This window comes from Capra hircus, chromosome 2, assembly GCF_001704415.2.
Source record: "Capra hircus breed San Clemente chromosome 2, ASM170441v1, whole genome shotgun sequence".
Taxonomy (NCBI): Eukaryota; Metazoa; Chordata; class Mammalia; order Artiodactyla; family Bovidae; genus Capra; species Capra hircus.
In genome coordinates, this window is record NC_030809.1 from 39,351,785 (window position 1) to 39,369,433 (window position 17,649).

Below are 17,649 nucleotides of genomic sequence, written 5' to 3' on the forward strand. Positions count from 1 at the left end.
CTCCACTGTGGCCTTGAATTCTAGCTCTATTCCCCAATCCTGCTTAACTGCAGAGCTCTGAGTTTTGGGAACTACTGCACATTTCTGCTTTTAATAAATAAGGTAAACTGGGACCCCCATTTGGCTCCTTACATCTAATTACAACACAGAAGGGAGGAGGCGTGAGTAACTAACACCCCAAACACCAAATGCAGAAATCAAACAGCATCCTACTCACAAAGAAAGCTGTTCCTTTTATGACATGTCATTAAAAATAAATTCATAATTTTTCTTAAGACCCATTACCTTGTAGCAATGTGTCCATTTCGGATTAACCAGTTGACTAACTCCTTTCCTACAATGCAATTGGGGTGTGTTCTCAGCCAGTAGCGGTGATCCTGAAACTCCATTCCACTACTGTGATGGCAAATTTTCTTCCATAGGTCTTTTAACTGAACACTGTCCTGAAATCACATTACAAGCAAGCAATTACACCTGAGAAAGATACTATACACTTTTCAGATATCTTCCTGTGATTTTTAGACTCATGAAAGGAAACTCAATTCAGATTTCTTTGTCAGAGCTAACTTACATGATTTAATAGAAATAACACATGCATGGAGAATAATTTGTACTCAGCTCATTTAATTCCAAACAACTTTTTCTCTTAGGGAAAAACTATCCCAACTAATTTTTTTTTCAGTGAATGGCATATACTATCAGTCTCCTGATTATATGAGCAGAAAATTTCACATTCCTCTTTGGAGATAGAACGAATAAGAAGGGAACAATCATGTTACTCTAAGTAACTGTTTCTGTAGCTTTCACTTCATCAGATTCTCACCTATACCCAGCTTTCATCAGGGAATTACTCCCTGCTCAAGAACACTTCATCACTGCTCAGCATCTACAGTTTCTAATCCAAAACTTACAAAGACTGAATACACCACCTTCCACCAAGTAGCCCCAAATAACTTTCCATTCTCATTGCCCACAGAATCAAACTTAACATCCCTCCAAACCTCTCCCAAATCATAAACTCTAATTCGGTCCATGGAAAATGCCAGGCTTATTCTCACCTCTGTACCTTTCCCCACACTTTAAATAAGATTTTCTTCCTTCACTGCCCACCCAAATCCATTCGATCCTTCAAGGTCCAGTGCAAGCCTTTCAGTTTAAAGCCTTTCCTGACTTCTCTACTACTAGTGCTCTTCCTTTTTTTTTTTTAATAGTAAAGTATTACTTCTTTTACTATTAAGACCTACTCATTGACCTCATTTTTACTTTCTGAATTATAAACCTGAGGAGTGAAACCATATCTTCCATTTCTTTGAGTCACTCTTATGATTGAACACAGTAGTTTACAGAGATAAATTTAATAAACTGATTACTACCAACTTAAACATATAATATTAAATGTCTAAAATGTATTCCACATGTATGAGAAACATATCCCAAAGTTTAAGCAGCAATCTGGGATATAACTCAAAGTTAAGCTCTAGAATTATAGAGGCACCTGAATTCTGATCTTTATAGTGGTCAAGAAAATATTAATGCAGCATATGAGCATGGGCTGCTTGACCAATTTCAGGTGAGCCTAATAAAAACTTAAGCAAACTAGTTTCTCTATTTAATTAATATGCTAACTGGCTATTTCAATTTCATTTGCCTTTAAAAAAAAAATCAATGAGACGAAACATTCTTCATGCACAAAACTTGCAACGCGTCAAAGATACTGGACCAGTACCAGAAGAATTTTGCGTTCATCCTCAGTGGTCTCTGTCCGAACATACGTTCGGTTAGCCTGGGGACTGACAGACGTCTCATATGATGGTACCATTGGAGACCCAGATCGATCCAGTGACAGATTAGTAATGCTGGCTGATCTGGAAGTTGAAAACACAAAGTGAAAACACACTTGTAAATTCTTCATCAACAGAGAGAATTACAGTGAAAGTTCATTTTTAAATAAATGCTTACTTGCTAATGTTAGGGGCACTTTTAAAAGTAGTTATGATGGTTGTGTATGACATTATTACTGGGAAAGCTGGAAGAAGAGTATCCAGGAATTCTCTGCACTATTATTTCCAACTTCTATGTTAGTCTGTAATTATTTCAAGTTAAGTTTAAAAGGAAGTCATTATGAGAGGATTATGAGAAAAAATTATATTTGTAGTGCATATAGCAGTAACACCCCAAACAAAATAGGTACAAACTCTTCTTAAAATGATGAAAATTAGGATGTTTTCTTTTTGAACTGATGAATATAAAGCATCAGTCCAAATGCAGCTATCTCTGCATTCCTACACATACCAAAAGGAATACTGTAATTTGTCCCATCTTTTAAAACACTATCTTGACTTTGCATTCCTCTGCTGCATTCCCCGCTTCAGTACAGTAAAACTCATCTCCAATCCTTTCACTTTCTCTAGAATCCTGAACAACCCACTGAAACTTCCTATACCAATATTTATTGTTCATAGTCAAGTTTTCACTCCTCATCTGACAGAGCAGCAGGATAACTCCCTCTTCTTTGAAATACTTTCTTCACTTGGCTACTAAGACAACCTACTCTGCTGGCTTCCTCTGACCTTATCACTCATCTCTCCTTCCCAGTCTCCTTTTCTGGTTCCTCTTCATTTCCCCAACCTTGGTCCTTGGTCCTTACTTCCTCACTTTCCACACTTACTCTCTTGATGTTCTCACACAGGTTCATAGTTTTAAATATGATTCACATGATAACACCACCCAAGTTTATATCTCTGACTTGAATCCCTATCCTGAACTCTAGATTTATACATCCAACTTTTTGATATCTCAGTTGGATGTCTAAAGGTATCTCAAATTCAACATGTCTAAAACTAAACTGTTCCTCCTTGTCTTCCCCATATCAATAAATGGCAACTCTGTCTTTTCAACTGCTCAGGCAGGAACAAGCAAGAATGTCCTCTCTTAGCATTTATTTTCAGAATCATACTGGGAGCATAAGCTAGTGCAATAAGAAAAGGTAATAAAGGACTACAGAATGGAAAAAAAGAATTAAAAATGTCTTTCTTCACAGATGACCATCTATGTAAAAATCTGAAAAGATCAACCAAAAGACTCCCAAAATTATAACAAGGTTGCAAGATGCAAGATTAATATACAAAAGTCAGTCACTTTCCTATATCATCAATGAACAAATGAAATTAAAAATTAAAACACACTACCATTTACATCAGCATTCCCCAAAATGAAATACTCAAGTATAAATCTAAATATGCATAAGATCTGAAAGAAGAAAACTACAAAACTTTGATCTAAGATATCAAGGAACTAAGTTAATGGAGAAAAAGTCATTGTTCATGGATAATAAAACTCAATATTGTCATGATATTAGTATTTCTCAACCTGATCTATGGATTCAATGCAATCTCAGTCAAAATGCTAGTAAGCTGCTCTGTGGATAATGAAAAACTGATTCTAAGGTTTATGTGTTGGGCAAAGGCCCAAAACAGCCAGCGTAATATGGAAGGAACAAACAGAGGAGTGACACATCCAGCTTACAGACAGACCATAGAGCTACAGCAACAAAGACAATGCGGTGTTAGTGAAAGAACAGCAAATACCATCAGTGGGACAAAATACAGAGCCCAGAAACAGATCCACATAACACAGTCACTAATCTCTGATGAAGGAGCAAAGGCAGTTTAATGGGGCAAAGATAGTCTTTTCAAGAAATGCTGCTAGAACTGGACCTCCATATGCAAAAAAGTATTAACCTAGACACAGACCTTTTTAGACCTAGACCATTCTAAAAAATTAACTCAAAATGAATCACAGATCTAAATGTAAAATGCAAAGCCAACTCCTGGAAAATAACATAGGAGAAAATCCAGATGGCCTTAATATTGAGATAATTTTTTAGATACAACACCAAAGCATCATCCATGAAAAAACTGAGGCTAACTTGATTAAAATTAAAAATGAAGAGCATAAATATGTCTTTTATGCTCTGCAAAAGACAACATCAAGAATTAGAAGACAAGCCACAGACTGAGAAAAAACAACTGCAAAAAATTTCTTTGACAAAGGGCAGTTATCCAAAACATACAAAGAACTCCAAAAACTCAACAATAAGAAAACAACTCAGTTAAAAAGCAGGGCAAAGACCTAGACAGACACCTCACCAAAGAAGGTATACAGACAGCAAGGATGGGAGCATATGAAAACATGTTCAGCATCACATGTCATAAGGGAATCGCACATTAAAACAATGAGTCAGCATTATACACCTATCAGAATGGTCAAAATCCAGAATACAGATGACATCAAATACTGGCAAGGATAGGGAACAACACAACTCCCATTCATTGTTGGTACAGCTACTGTGGAAAGCAGTTTCTTACAAAATTAAACATACTCTTAACTGTAGGATCCAGTAATCACACTCCTTAGTATTTATCCAAATGAATGAAAAATATATCCACACTAAAACTTGCATATACATGTTTATAGAAACCTTATTCATCGCTGCCAAAACATGGACGCAACCAAGATGTCCTTCAGTAGGTAGGTGGATGAATAAACTGCTGTAGTTCCAAACAATGGACTATTCTCCAATGCTAAGAAGAAATGAGCTATCAAGCCAAAAACAAAACCCATGGAAGAAACTAAAATGCATATTGCCAAGTGAAAGAAATCAATCTGAAAAGGCTATATACTGTATGATTCCAACTATGTAACATTCTGGAAAAGGCAAAACTATGAAGACAGTAAAAAGATGTGTGGTTGCCATGGGTTGGGGGGAGTAAGGGATCGATAAGTAGAGCACAGAGGATTTTTTAAAACACTGAAACTATTCTGATTCTACTTCAGTGGTGAATGTATGTCATTACGTATTGTGCAAACCCACAGCATATACAACACCAAGAACAAACCACAGACTTGAGTAAAAGTGATGTGTCATTGTACGTTCATCAACTTTAACAACATATCACTCTAGTCTGGGATGTTTGTTTATAATGCGGGACGTTGTGGGGAGGGGCTATATGGGAACTCTCTGCACTTTCCGATCAATTCTGCTCTGAACCTACACTGCTCTACAAAATGAAGTTTATACGCTTTTTTTAAAGTAAAAGATGATGATGTCTGCAACTTACTCTCAAACAGTCCAGGAAAAAAAAAACGTAAATGGGCAAAATGTAAATTAGTGAATCTTAATGAAGAATGTATGAAAACTTATTCTACTCTATTTCTTGCAACTCTTTTCCAAGTATAAAATTTTCTCAAAATAAATAAAAAATGAAGATCTACAACAGCTTCCCACTCACTGATTAAATACCAAAATCCTTACAATGAACAGTAACAGGTTTTACTCCTGGTACACAGGACTCCCAGTTACTCCCTGCCAGGCATGTTTCCTCTCGGGAACTGGCTATTCCCTGTCTGCTTGGTAAACTCTCTATAAAATGTCCGCATAGTTTACTCCCCCATATCCTCAAGTCTTTGCTCAAACATCACCCTCTCTGTGAGGTCTTCACTGAGCACAGAATTCAAAATTCCAACCTCCTCCCCTATTTCTTATGCTTTTGTGTGCTTTAAACTTCTGTCTGATTCACTGCTGCTGCTGCTGCTGATGCTAAGTCACATTAGTCGTGTCCGACTCTGTGCGACCCCATAGACGTCAGCCCACCAGGCTCCTCCATCCCTGGGATTCTCCAGGCAAGAATACTGGAGTGGGTTGCTACTTCCTTCTGCAGTGCATGAAAGTGAAAAGTGAAAGTGAAGTCGCTCAGTTGTGTCCGACCCTTCCTGACCACATGGACTGTAGCCCACTAGGCTCCTCCGTCCATGGCATTCTCCAGGCAAGAGTACTGGAGTGGGTTGCCATTGCCCCCTCCAGACATAAACCTGTTCCTGCATTATCCCATATTTACAGACTTCAACCTTACCCCAGGCCAGGTATCTCATAAACCTAAGCTCCCAGACATTAATAAAGTGTACAAAGCTAACTGAGGACAGTACCCTGTACAGAGTAGGCACTCTGATTTAGATGAAGCAATGCAAACTCATTCTTACTAGAAAGACAACTAGAATCACATTAGCAAATGAGGTGCACCTTTTGAGGGACAGCACATCAATAACTGTATTTACTGCTGTACTACAAATATCTACTTTGCAGGCACTTATTAAGTACTTGCTGAAAGAATAAACTGAATGTATGTTAAACCATGGTGAGTCAGATGCCTATTCCTTTGGGTTTACAACAACTTACTCACTGATTAACTTCGTAATAATTCAAAGTGTTTTCAGGGGGAGGTGTGGATGTTAGTAAAATTCTAGCAGGTTGAAAAGGAAATGAGCAGTTACAGAACAATTATAAGCAACTATTTCAAGGAATTTGGCTAAGAAAATATATTGAGAAATAGAAAACTATAGGCAAAACACAAAGGGGGTTTGTTTCTTTTTAATAGGTAAGACCTGAGTTTGTTTAAATGCATATGGTAAGGAGTCAGCAGAGAGAAGTGGAAGATAAGGAACATTAATAGGGTGACTAGTAAGAATGATCTCTTTTCGTTTCCAAGGCAAATGATTCAATATCACGATAATCCAACTCTATGCCCCGACCAGCAATGCTAAAGAAGCTGAAGCTGAACGTTTCTATGAAGACCTACAATACCTTGTAGAACTAACATCCAAAAAAGATGTCCTTTTCATTATAGGGGGCTGGAATGCAAAATTAGGAAGTCAACAAACATCTGGAGTAACAGGCAAATTTGGCCTTGGAGTACAGAATGAAGCAGGGCAAAGGCTAATAGAGTTTTGCCAAGAAAACACACTGGTCATAACAAACACTCTCTTCCAACAACACAAGAGAAGACTCTACACATGGACATCACCAGATGATCAACACCAAAATTATATTAATTATATTCTTTGCAGCCAAAGGAGAAGCTCTATACAGTCAGCAAAAATAAGACCAGGAGCTGACTCTGGCTCAAATCATGAACTCCTTATTGCCAAATTCAGACTGAAACTGAAAAAAGTAGAAAAAACCACTAGACCATTCAGATATGACCTAAATCAAACCCTTTATGATCATACAGTGGAAGTGAGAAATAGATTTAAGAGCCTAGATCTGATAGAGTATCTGATGAACTATGGATGGAGGTTTGTCACACCGCACAGGGGACAGGAATCAAGACCATCCCCAAGAAAAAGAAACGCAAAAAAGCAAAATGGCTGTCTGAGGAGGCCTTACAAATAGCTGTGAAAAGAAGGGAAGTGAAAAGCAAAGGAGAAAAGGAAAGATATACCCATTTGAATGCAGAGTTCCAAAGGATAGCAAGGAAAGATAAGAAAGCCTTCCTCAGAGATCAATGCAAAGAAATAGAGGAAAACAACAGAATGGGAAAGACTAGAGATCTCTTCAAGAAAATCAGAGTTACCAAGGGAACATTTCATGCAAAGATGGGCTCAATAAAGGACAGAAATGGTAGGGACCTGACAGAAGCAGAAGATATTAAGAAGATGTGGCAAGAATACACAGAAGAACTGTACAAAAAAGATCTTCATGACCCAGATAATCACGATGGTGTGATCACTCACCTAGAGCCAGACATCCTGGAATATGAAGTCAAGTGGGCCTTAGGAAGCATCACTACGAACAAAGCTAGGGGAAGTGATGGAATTCCGGTTGAGCTATTTCAAATCCTGAAAGATGATGCTATGAAAGTGCTGCACTCAATATGGCAGCAAATTTGGAAAACTCAGCAGTGGTCACAGGACTGAAAAAGGTCAGTTTTCATTCCAATCCCAAAGAAAGGCAATGCCAAAGAATGCTCAAACTACTGCACAATTGCACTCATCTCACATGCTAGTAAAGTAATGCTTAAAATTCTCCAAGCCAGGCTTCAGCAATACGTGAACCGTGAACTTCCAGATGTTCAACCTGGTTTTAGAGAAGGCAGAGGAACCAGAGATCAAATTGCCTACATCCACTGGAACACTGAAAAAGCAAGAGAGTTCCAGAGAAACATCTATTTCTGCCCTATTGACTATGCCAAAGCCTTTGACTGTGTAGAGCACAATAAACTGTGGAAAATTCTGGAAGCGATGGGAATACCAGACCACCTGACCTGCCTCTTAAGAAACCTGTATGCAGGTCAGGAAGCAACAGCTGGAATTGGACACGGAACCACAGACTGGTTCCAAATAGGAAAAAGAGTATGTCAAGGCTGTATATTGTCACCTTGCTTATTTAACTTATATGCAGAGTACATCATGAGAAACACTGGGCTGGAGGAAGCACAAGCTAGAATCAAGATTGCCGGGAGAAATATCAAGAACCTCAGATATGCAGATGACACCACTCTTATGGCAGAAAGTGAAGAGGAACTAAAGAGCCTCTTGATGAAATTGAAAGAGGAGAGTAAAAACGTTGGCTTAAAGCTCAACATTTAGAAAACTAAGATCACGGCATCCAGTCCCGTTATTTCATGGCAAATAGATGTGGAAATAGTGGAAACAGTGTCAGACGTTATTTTTCTTGGCTCCAAAATCACTGCAAATGGTGACTGCAGCCATGAAATTAAAAGACGCTTACTCCTTGGAAGAAAAGTTATGACCAATCTAGTCAGCATATTAAAAAGCAGAGACATTACTTTGTCAACAAAGGTCCGTCTAATCAAGGCTATGGTTTTTCCAGTGGACATGTATGGATGTGAGAGTTGGACTGTGAAGAAAGCTGAGCACCAAAGAACTGATGCTTTTGAACTGTGGTATTGGAGAAGACTCTTGAGAGTCCCTTTGACTGCAAGGAGATCCAACCAGTCCATTCTGAAGGAGATCAACCCTGGGATTTCTTTGGAAGGAATGATGCTAAAGCTGAAACTCCAGTACTTTGGCCACCTCATGTGAAGAGTCGACTCATTTGAAAAGACTTTGATGCTGGGAGGGATTAGGGGCAGGAGAATAATGGGACGACAGAGGATGAGATGGCTGGATGGCATCACCGACTCGATGGACATGGGTTTGGGTAGACTCCGGGAGTTGGTGATGGACAGGGAGGCCTGGCATGCTGCAGTTCATGGGGTCGCAAAGAGTCCGACATGACGGAGTGACTGAACTGAACTAAATAAGGAAGAATAAGGGATGACAAGCAGAATACAAATGGAGAAGCAAGGTGAAGAGGAAAGAATGAGCTCCAAACGTAATCAAGTTGGTAACTGATGCTAAGAGGTGAGTCGTCCACTTTTGTCATCTCCCCTTTTTGCTCTGTAGCTGAAAGTGAATCATTTGCTAATAAGTCAGGAGAAAGTAGGGTTGAAGACAGCAGAAAAGAGTAGAAAAGGGCCACTGTGAGAACGCAAGTGACAGCTGACTAGCTAAAAGGAAACGAAAGTTTAATTCGGCTTTTAGAGCTAAGAAAATGTACAAAAATAAATCCTATCCATTTTGTGTTTGTTCTTCTCAATACTGTAAAAAAGAAAAAACAGACATAACAGGCACAGAACACAGCGTTTTCATTTGGCAGTTCACCTATTTCGAGCAGGAGATTTCCCAGCATCCTCTTGAACAGATACAAGTCTTGTTGAAAGAGCAGTGTTTGAGGAGTCTGGATGAATTAAACTAGAAAGAAAATAGGAATATACTGAGATGATTTGAGAGTTACAGGCAAATCCAATTTCAATAGAGTGCTATAACATTTAAAACCAGGTTGTTTTCTACAATAATGAGCTTATGGGTCATTCTTATTTTCTTCTTTCAGCGGAGGTAGAAATAGGATAAATTTTGTCTTCAGGATAACACCACCAAAAGATCAACAGAGGAAGTTTATTAAGTGAGGGTATATGTGTGAGAATGTGTGTGTGTGCACGTGTGTGTGTGTGTGCACGTGCGTGCATGGTCAGTCATGTCTGACTCTTTGAGACCCTACAGACTACAGCCCACCAGGCTCCTCTGTCCACGAAATTTTCCAGGCAAAAATACTGGAGTGGGTTGCCGTTTCCTCTTAAAGGGGATTTTCCCAACCCAAGGATCAAACCCACATTTCCTGCATCTCCTGCATTGCAAGCAGATGTTTTCTTTGCCGCTGAGCCACAGGGAAGCCCTAGTTATAAAGTATAACAGGTGGCAATAAAACAATAAAATTGGCTGAACGAGCGACTTATAGAACTCTTCACATCACATATACAAAACAGAAGTGCTTTGGGGTAGAAATCCTGAGTTCAAATATTTTATTCCTAGTCCCTATAACTAAATGGAATAGAATTGCAGATACATAAGTGACTGTACCTTTGCCAGGCAAAATCATCCTCTAAAAATATGTTGCGGCTGGCTTTTCTACTCCCCACAGGTGTACGGGGTTCACTCGGATCAAGTACAGACACAGAGGAAGCAGAGTCTGAAAGAGCATTCAAGTCTTCACCAATGGAATTACTATCTGTGGAATGAGCATAACTTAAGGCTATTTTTCTACAGTATGTACAGGCTCGGAGGTCCCCTAGGAGGAGGAAAAAAAAAGAAGAAGAAAACTTATTAGACAATAACTAACATATCTACTTACCAGAACTATTAAACCCTTGGCTTAATAGTTAATCTAATAACAGGGAACCATCTTCAAGTAAAGACTACCAAACAAGACCTTTTTTTAAAAGTGAAGTAACTTTGTTAGCTCCGTTATATATTTTAAAACCAAAGGGGGTGGGAGGGAGGTTTAAGAGGGAGGGGATATGGTCTACATATAACTGATTCACTTCAATGTACAGTAGGAACTAATATAACATTCTAAACCAACTGTACTCCAATTAAAAAATGAAAGAAAAGCAACAAGAAGAGCAAATATGTGGGTAAATAAGCATTTACCGTATGAAATAATGAAAAAATTTTTAAATAAAAACCAAAATTATGATAAATCCATCCAGCTACCCAAATTACTGCAAATATTTTTAACAACTTAAGAAAATATGATTCAATGTACTAGAAAACTGCTAAAAGAGTATTTCTCAAGGTTCTAAAAGTAAAGTAAGGGAATCTATCAAAGACAGGAGGCTCAGGAGAAAAAATTTTAGCTGAATACATAAACCAACACAAATAGAAGGAACACTTTTTACCTCGGTAACAAGGAAGGAGGAAAATGTTATTTAGTTCTTTATGTGAAGTCATAAGGATTTACCTCCACAAGGGGGCACAGTTTCAAAAACTGTTTAAAAACGAACAAAACTGGCTTACAAACAGTAAGAAATATGGATGGGGGAACTATAAAGGAAATTCTCATGGTAAAAGTTAGGATGGAAATAAAATATTCTTGGGAAGACAATAAGGTTATTTAATAATTTTAAGTGGTTTTTTTTTCCTGGAAGCAATCCTACCCAAATATAAGTTTCATTTCTACCCTGTTCTTCTGTAACAATTTTTTGTGTGATTCTATAACATTTCAGCACACTAAAAAAGGAGGTAAGATAATTAAACTTTACTAATAACATGTTACATAGCAATTCTACCTTCTTTTTACCATTAACATTAGACAACTGAAGTGACATGGAACAAAAGACTTCTAGAAGTCAACTGTACTGGGTTTTTACCATAATTACTACGAAGGGCAATATATGGTCTTATTTTTTATTTTAAGACAACTATTTTATAGTACTCCATTTTATTAAATTATGCATGTATTTTAAGCAAAATTAAATATCACTTGTTGGGTTACTCATTTCTAACACAATTCAGACAAATCTAAAGAAAAATGTCTCCAATCATGAACCACCACCAACCCCAAACCTCTTCCCCCCACCAAAAAAAACTGAACTCTAGCCCAGGATAAATGAGAGTGGAGGACATACCACCACTAGCTGACCAAGGTTGCATTTCAGAAAAGAGATAAAATTACTTCCTGCAGAAAAGTATTTAAGTTGCCACAACAAAGGCTTGGTTCTTACACTGTAAAGAAAATCTCCCTTAATCAGTCAGCTATTACAATGAAAATGATCAGGTAAATTAAGGGAGCCAAGCTTGACCAGAAAAGTTTTCATTTCATGGAGAATCCTCACCAGCAAGGGCCTATAGAGCAGTAAAAAAAAAAAAAAAAATTACATGAGGTGGTGAAAAGGCTGACAAGACACAGCCCCTCAGTTCACTGGAGACAAGACACATACAATTCAAAAGTTGTAAGGCGGACACAAAGACAACACTGCTACTACCATTAACAATAATAACATCCACTGATCTGTTTCTAGGTGCCTAAGTATTCTAGGTATTCAGGGCCACAATATACGTTTGTGTTCAGAATCTATCATCCCAACTGTAAAGGTCAACTTTATGTGTCAACCTGCCAAGACTGATGAGTCAGTCCAACAACAGTCCAGTTGCTGCTGAGAAGGTTGTTTTTTTTTAAGATGTGATTCACATTTACAATCTGTGATTTTAAGTAGATTACCCTCCATAATGTGGATGCATCTCATCCAATAATTTGAAGGCCTGCAGAATGCTCTAAAGGAAGGGATCCAAAGGCTTAGAGAGTCTGCTAAGAGCAGATTTACCAGGTAAGATCTGCTCACTTACCCCAGGAGGACCCAGGGCACAAACCTTTCACCATGACTATGAGAAAAAAAGATCTGTGAGGGAACACCAGCATCCCCTGTAGAGTTTTGTAGTCACCTCTCTCTGTAGGAATTATCATGGAACTGTTGGTGTTGCACTGGAAAACCTGAATGCACTGGGACCACTGGATCCCAGGTTGGCAGGGGCAGAATGGGGGCATTTAATCTCAAGAGACAAGGTTAGCATGAACGGACATCAGAGTCAAAGCGGTAACCAGAATAGTATAACACATATAGAGATCTGTGACACCTCTGACCGTGGTGCTCCTAAAGCAAATGGGCAGTCTTCTAAATCCTTACTGGATTTGTATAAGAAAAAGCATTCTAGATCAAGACGACAAAAGTCTATCTTGAATCAAAATGAGTCATGACCCCTCAACAAATTCTCAGGCCCAGAGTTCTTTGAATGGACACTGGGTCACCCTGAGGTAGGAATCCACTACACTGCCAAAAAAATATATACTGTTAATCTTCCTACAAGGTCTCCTCTGAGGACCGACAGCCTTTTACCAGAGCGACCGTGCATTGAGAAAAAGGTAATAGTCAAACTTCTCGGGGATTACTGGACTTTAGCTCTGAACTAACACTAATACCAAGAACTCAAAACGTTACTATGATTTCAAGTCAGCACGGGCTAACAGAGGTCATGATCAATAGAGTTTCAGCTCAGGTCCATCTTACAGTGGGTTCAACAGGTCCGCAAAGCCAGTAGTAGTTGTATCTCAGTTCTAAAATATGTAACTGGAATAGACATTCTCAGCAAATGGCAAAACCCCTACATTCGTTCCCTGACCTGTGGAGTAAGGGCAATTATGGTAGTTCTGGCCTCCAGACAACAAATTTCTGTTTGTTCTAAGCCACTCGGTTTGTGGTATTTTGTTAAGAGAGCCCTAGGCAACTGAGGTATCAACCACATTAAAAAGACAAGATTTTACCCAAAGAGTAATGGGAGCTCTGAAAGGGTATTAGGCAGGGAAAATACCCTGACACGATCAAACTAGCATTTAACAGGACACTGACTAGAGTATGAAAAAACAATCTGAGGTAGGGAAAAATTAAAGGTAAAAAAAAACTTTAAAAGGCTATAGCCATAATTTGGATGAAAGATAACTGGGGTCTGAACTCTGAAGCAGTTTAGGTTTAAAAAGAAATTTTCAGTGAATAAGGCCACAAGGAAGATTTACATGATAATAAAAATAACATGAGAGAGATACTGAGAATGTTCTCTTTTTGGTAACTTCTGCACACCTTCCACTCCCTAATCACTACACTCACCATTGCTTAGTTTTCTTCTGCTTCAATAAATAATTTTAAATTTCTGTATTACTAAAGTTCAGGAAAGAATATGAGTAAATATAATTTGCTAGAGTGCAGTGTTAAGGAATATTTATCTGTATATACTTTGTATATATAAAATATAAAATTTGTATTTTGTAAAATAAAAACTCTCACGGTAACATAAACCACTCTAACCACCACTCTAACCATCCTGCTTAATAAACATGAATGGTGCTGTGGATTTTCCACTACCGCCTATGATACACTGTCTTTTACTCTTGTTATTTATGAACATCTCCATCTACTTCATTACTTGACTACAAAGTCCTTTAAAGCAAAGTCGTGTCTCCCTCATGTTTGTTCTCCCCATGTCTCATACATAAAGTCCAAAATAAAAAATGACTTAACATGGGTCCCCTATTGCAACTATTTTATTGCTATGACCTTTAAAAACTGTAGAATTGTTAATGAAGCTCATTTACCTGTATAACCCATAAATTTTCCAGGGATTTCTTGATTGCAGCAACGACTGCAGAAAATCTGCCCACACAGTCGGCAGTGGTGTCTACGCCTAAAAGTGGTAAATTTCTCATTACAGTCATAGCACTCTTTACACTGGCTATCTGGCATCCAGTATTGCTTCAGGTCACTATCCTGCAACAATAAAAATGTGTGAAGGTATCTTGAAAATACTGATTTATCAAAATGCAAAGGCAAATACAATGCTAGTCAAAATCCCAGAAAATTTCTTTTGCAGAAATTAACAAGCTATTTGTAAAATTCACAAGAGAATGCAAAAGTTCAAGAGAACCAACCAAGGCAATCTTAAAGAATAAGCTGAAAGACTTATAATGTCTGTCAAGATTTATTCTAAACCTACAGTAATTTTAGATATAGAGTAAGGAAAAATGGAGCTGCGGAAGAAAGAAAAGAGCCCTGGCACACCCTCATACATATATGTAGACTTATGACAAGGTCTGTAATGCAATCAGTGAAGGATGGTCTTTAAAAAAAGAAAACGGTACTGGGTCCAAGTGGACATCAATGGGGAAAAAAATGAATCTTGATCCATATACCTTCATATCAATAATAAAGCTTCTCGAAGAAACCATGGAAGATAGTCTCCCATGGTTCATTTTTTACTGCCCCTGGGTTAGAAAAAGACTTTCTAAATAGAGCACAGAAAGTACAACCCATAAAAAGAAAAAGTTTTGATAAATTAAAATAAGGAACTTATGAGTAAACATCTGCTGTCCACAGTTGGAGTAAGCATTAACTGAACTTTCTTTCAAGCGGCATTGTAGAGCACTGCATGATCCCCATATAAGTGCTTAGTAAGTAATCTTCTAAAGAATCTAGACAATACCTGGCTCTTCCCCTCCATGATTTCCTTGAGGCGTTTTAATACTGTGCTGAGGCTTCGGAGTTGAACAGCTGTGCGAGGGTCATGACCTCCAAAAGTAGGTTCTGCCTTCCTTCTGGTGTCTGAGTTAGGATTACAAAACAAAAAACTACTTTAATAGTATCAGTGCAAAGTGCTTCTTACTTTTAGCATATAGTTACATTCACCAGCCAGTGACACAGACTGAGAGTTAAAACTAGTCTTTATAAGGGTAAGAGGCTGTTGAAAGTATAAAACACTGCTTCACAAGCAAATGAGGACTGAGACAGCACCGTTTGAGACCACTGATGATTTTGAGGCCTGGATGGGAGCATCACTTATATGGCACAAAACTCATTAGTGATTTCTTGGGCCCTTCAGTCCCAAGTCAGAATAAATTTCCACTAGAAATTTAGCAGAAGGAAAAGCAATGCCAGTGAGTTATCCTAGCCTAGTCTCCACAGTCATCAGGTCAGCAACAGGGCTGAACAGTTCAGCTAGGCCTACAGATCACAAAGCCAAAGGCTTGTGTTGCAGATCATGAGGAAAGAATTTAATAGCCAACCTCAGAGTCTGACAGACTTCAGAACACCCAGGATGGTAATTTATGCACAGACTTCCCTTCACCAATGTCCAAGAAGACTTCTTTTTACCAAAGAACTGCTAGAGCTCCAACCCTACCCTTCCCTGCCACCTCCCCTCCCCTATAGCTCCAAACAAGAAGGAATCACTTGCTCTTGAAACAGCAATACTGAAGCCAGTCCTGTCAATAAAAAAACAGGCCTACATTCCAGTTTTGTGGCCAGAATGGGCTATGCCCACCAAAGCTATCATGTTATTTCCTTATTTTAGAGCAAGATTACAACTAAGGTTTCTACCTATCCCTGGTTCCAGCAGTTTTTAAACCTAAGGATGAAGTAGAGTTGGCCTGACAAAATGGATGAACACCGCTATTAGCTTAATCTCATTAACCTCATAACCTATGGCAAGGCCCTCTCTAAATCCTTCCCAAACTCACTATTTGCTACATTTGCTTTAGATGTTCTTTGTTTTGGATGAGTGGCAAAGAAAAGACTACAAACAAATGAGAAGTTAATATTTAAATCTAAACTGATGAAGAACTTCCATCGATATTAATTATAGTGAAGTGAAGTCGCTCAGTCGTGTCCAACTCTTTGCTACCCCATGGACACCAGGCTCCTCCGTCCATGGGATTTTCTAGGCAAGAGTACTGGAGTGGGTTGCCGTTTCCTTCTCCATATATTAATTATGGAAATATATTATTTATGGAAATATATTATTTAAATGGCACTTACGTTACAAAACTGAAAACTTTATCTTTCTATAAACAATACCTTAATCTCAGCAGATACGTTATTACTACAATAAAAATGTACATGGGTTAGAATGACAAAACTGTTCTTGAGTCTTTGCGATAAACCAACTCTCCATGATTTATGAACTGCAAAAGGAGAGACAGATGAAGCTGTCAGAACAGTAAAGCTGTGGTCCCATGCACGGGAAATAATTAACTGCCAAGCCCCTTGCATATAGCCACTTAGGAGTATAAGAGAATACAAACAGCATCATCCCCTGAAAAAGCAGGAGCAAGGCCATTCCCAGAAACAACAGATGATGGCTTCAACATGGATGAGGATGAAAGAAAAAGGAGAGAAAATCTGGTTCAGCACTCTGCCCTCAAGCAATCATCTCAGCTACTTCTCTTGTAAAATGAATATTCTTAATAGAAAATCAAATGACTTCCCAGGGTCACAGAGCTGGTAAATTGTGGAATCACAGTATTTTAATAAGAAAAGGAACTAGACTGGTCAAACAGTCGCAGGCTCATCAAACTCAAATGCCTCAAGCTGCTAAGGAAGAATCAAAGAAGCAAGAGGACTGAGAAAAGACTGTAAGGAATGCAGCAAACTAGACATTACAAGTCCCACCTAGCAATATTTAAATGCAAGCTTATCGAAATAACAAGACAAGGTTTGGTAAACTGTCAGTTTGTAACCCCTAAAAGACTAGATTCTAGTCTAACTCCTCAATTTTATAAACGAAGAAATCCTATGCTTAATTCAATATAGGATATAGTCAAAAGAGTACCCTTAACAAAAATAGGAGTGACACTCTGGACCGGGTTCAAGAGCTAAGGAGTTTAAGGTTCAAAGTCAGATTGGGATGGTCTCTTCCTTCCATCCACCTGGAGAAAGGAACTTACTTCTCCCTCTCCCCCTTCCTTCCTTCTTATTCTTCCTACCAAACAGCTGACACAACCCAGGCTAGGGCCCTCTGCCCTGGGAAACCTGCAGAGGTGATGCAGGCAGCTCTGCTCGTCCTCTGGGAAAAGCTCTCCTTCTGCTCGGCTTCGCCGCCTCCTCTGACCTACTGGTAGCAGGTTCTGAGACAAGTCCCAACTAGCCATTA

At 38.6% G+C, this 17,649-nt stretch overlaps 1 protein-coding gene across 10 annotated transcripts in view; it reads right to left on the bottom strand.

Moving 5' to 3' along the window:
- Positions 1 to 17,649, bottom strand: part of PIKFYVE (phosphoinositide kinase, FYVE-type zinc finger containing) — an 80,640-nt gene that overhangs the window by 56,299 nt on the left and 6,692 nt on the right. For all 10 annotated transcript variants that reach the window (XM_013971403.2, XM_013971383.2, XM_018060169.1 and 7 more), the window contains 6 exons: positions 15,205 to 15,323; positions 14,321 to 14,492; positions 10,258 to 10,465; positions 9,502 to 9,591; positions 1,727 to 1,865; positions 286 to 443 (listed from right to left, as the gene is read on the bottom strand). In XM_013971403.2, coding sequence (XP_013826857.2) covers positions 286 to 443; positions 1,727 to 1,865; positions 9,502 to 9,591; positions 10,258 to 10,465; positions 14,321 to 14,492; positions 15,205 to 15,323 — 886 coding nt within the window. The remainder of the gene's footprint in view (positions 1 to 285; positions 444 to 1,726; positions 1,866 to 9,501; positions 9,592 to 10,257; positions 10,466 to 14,320; positions 14,493 to 15,204; positions 15,324 to 17,649) is intronic.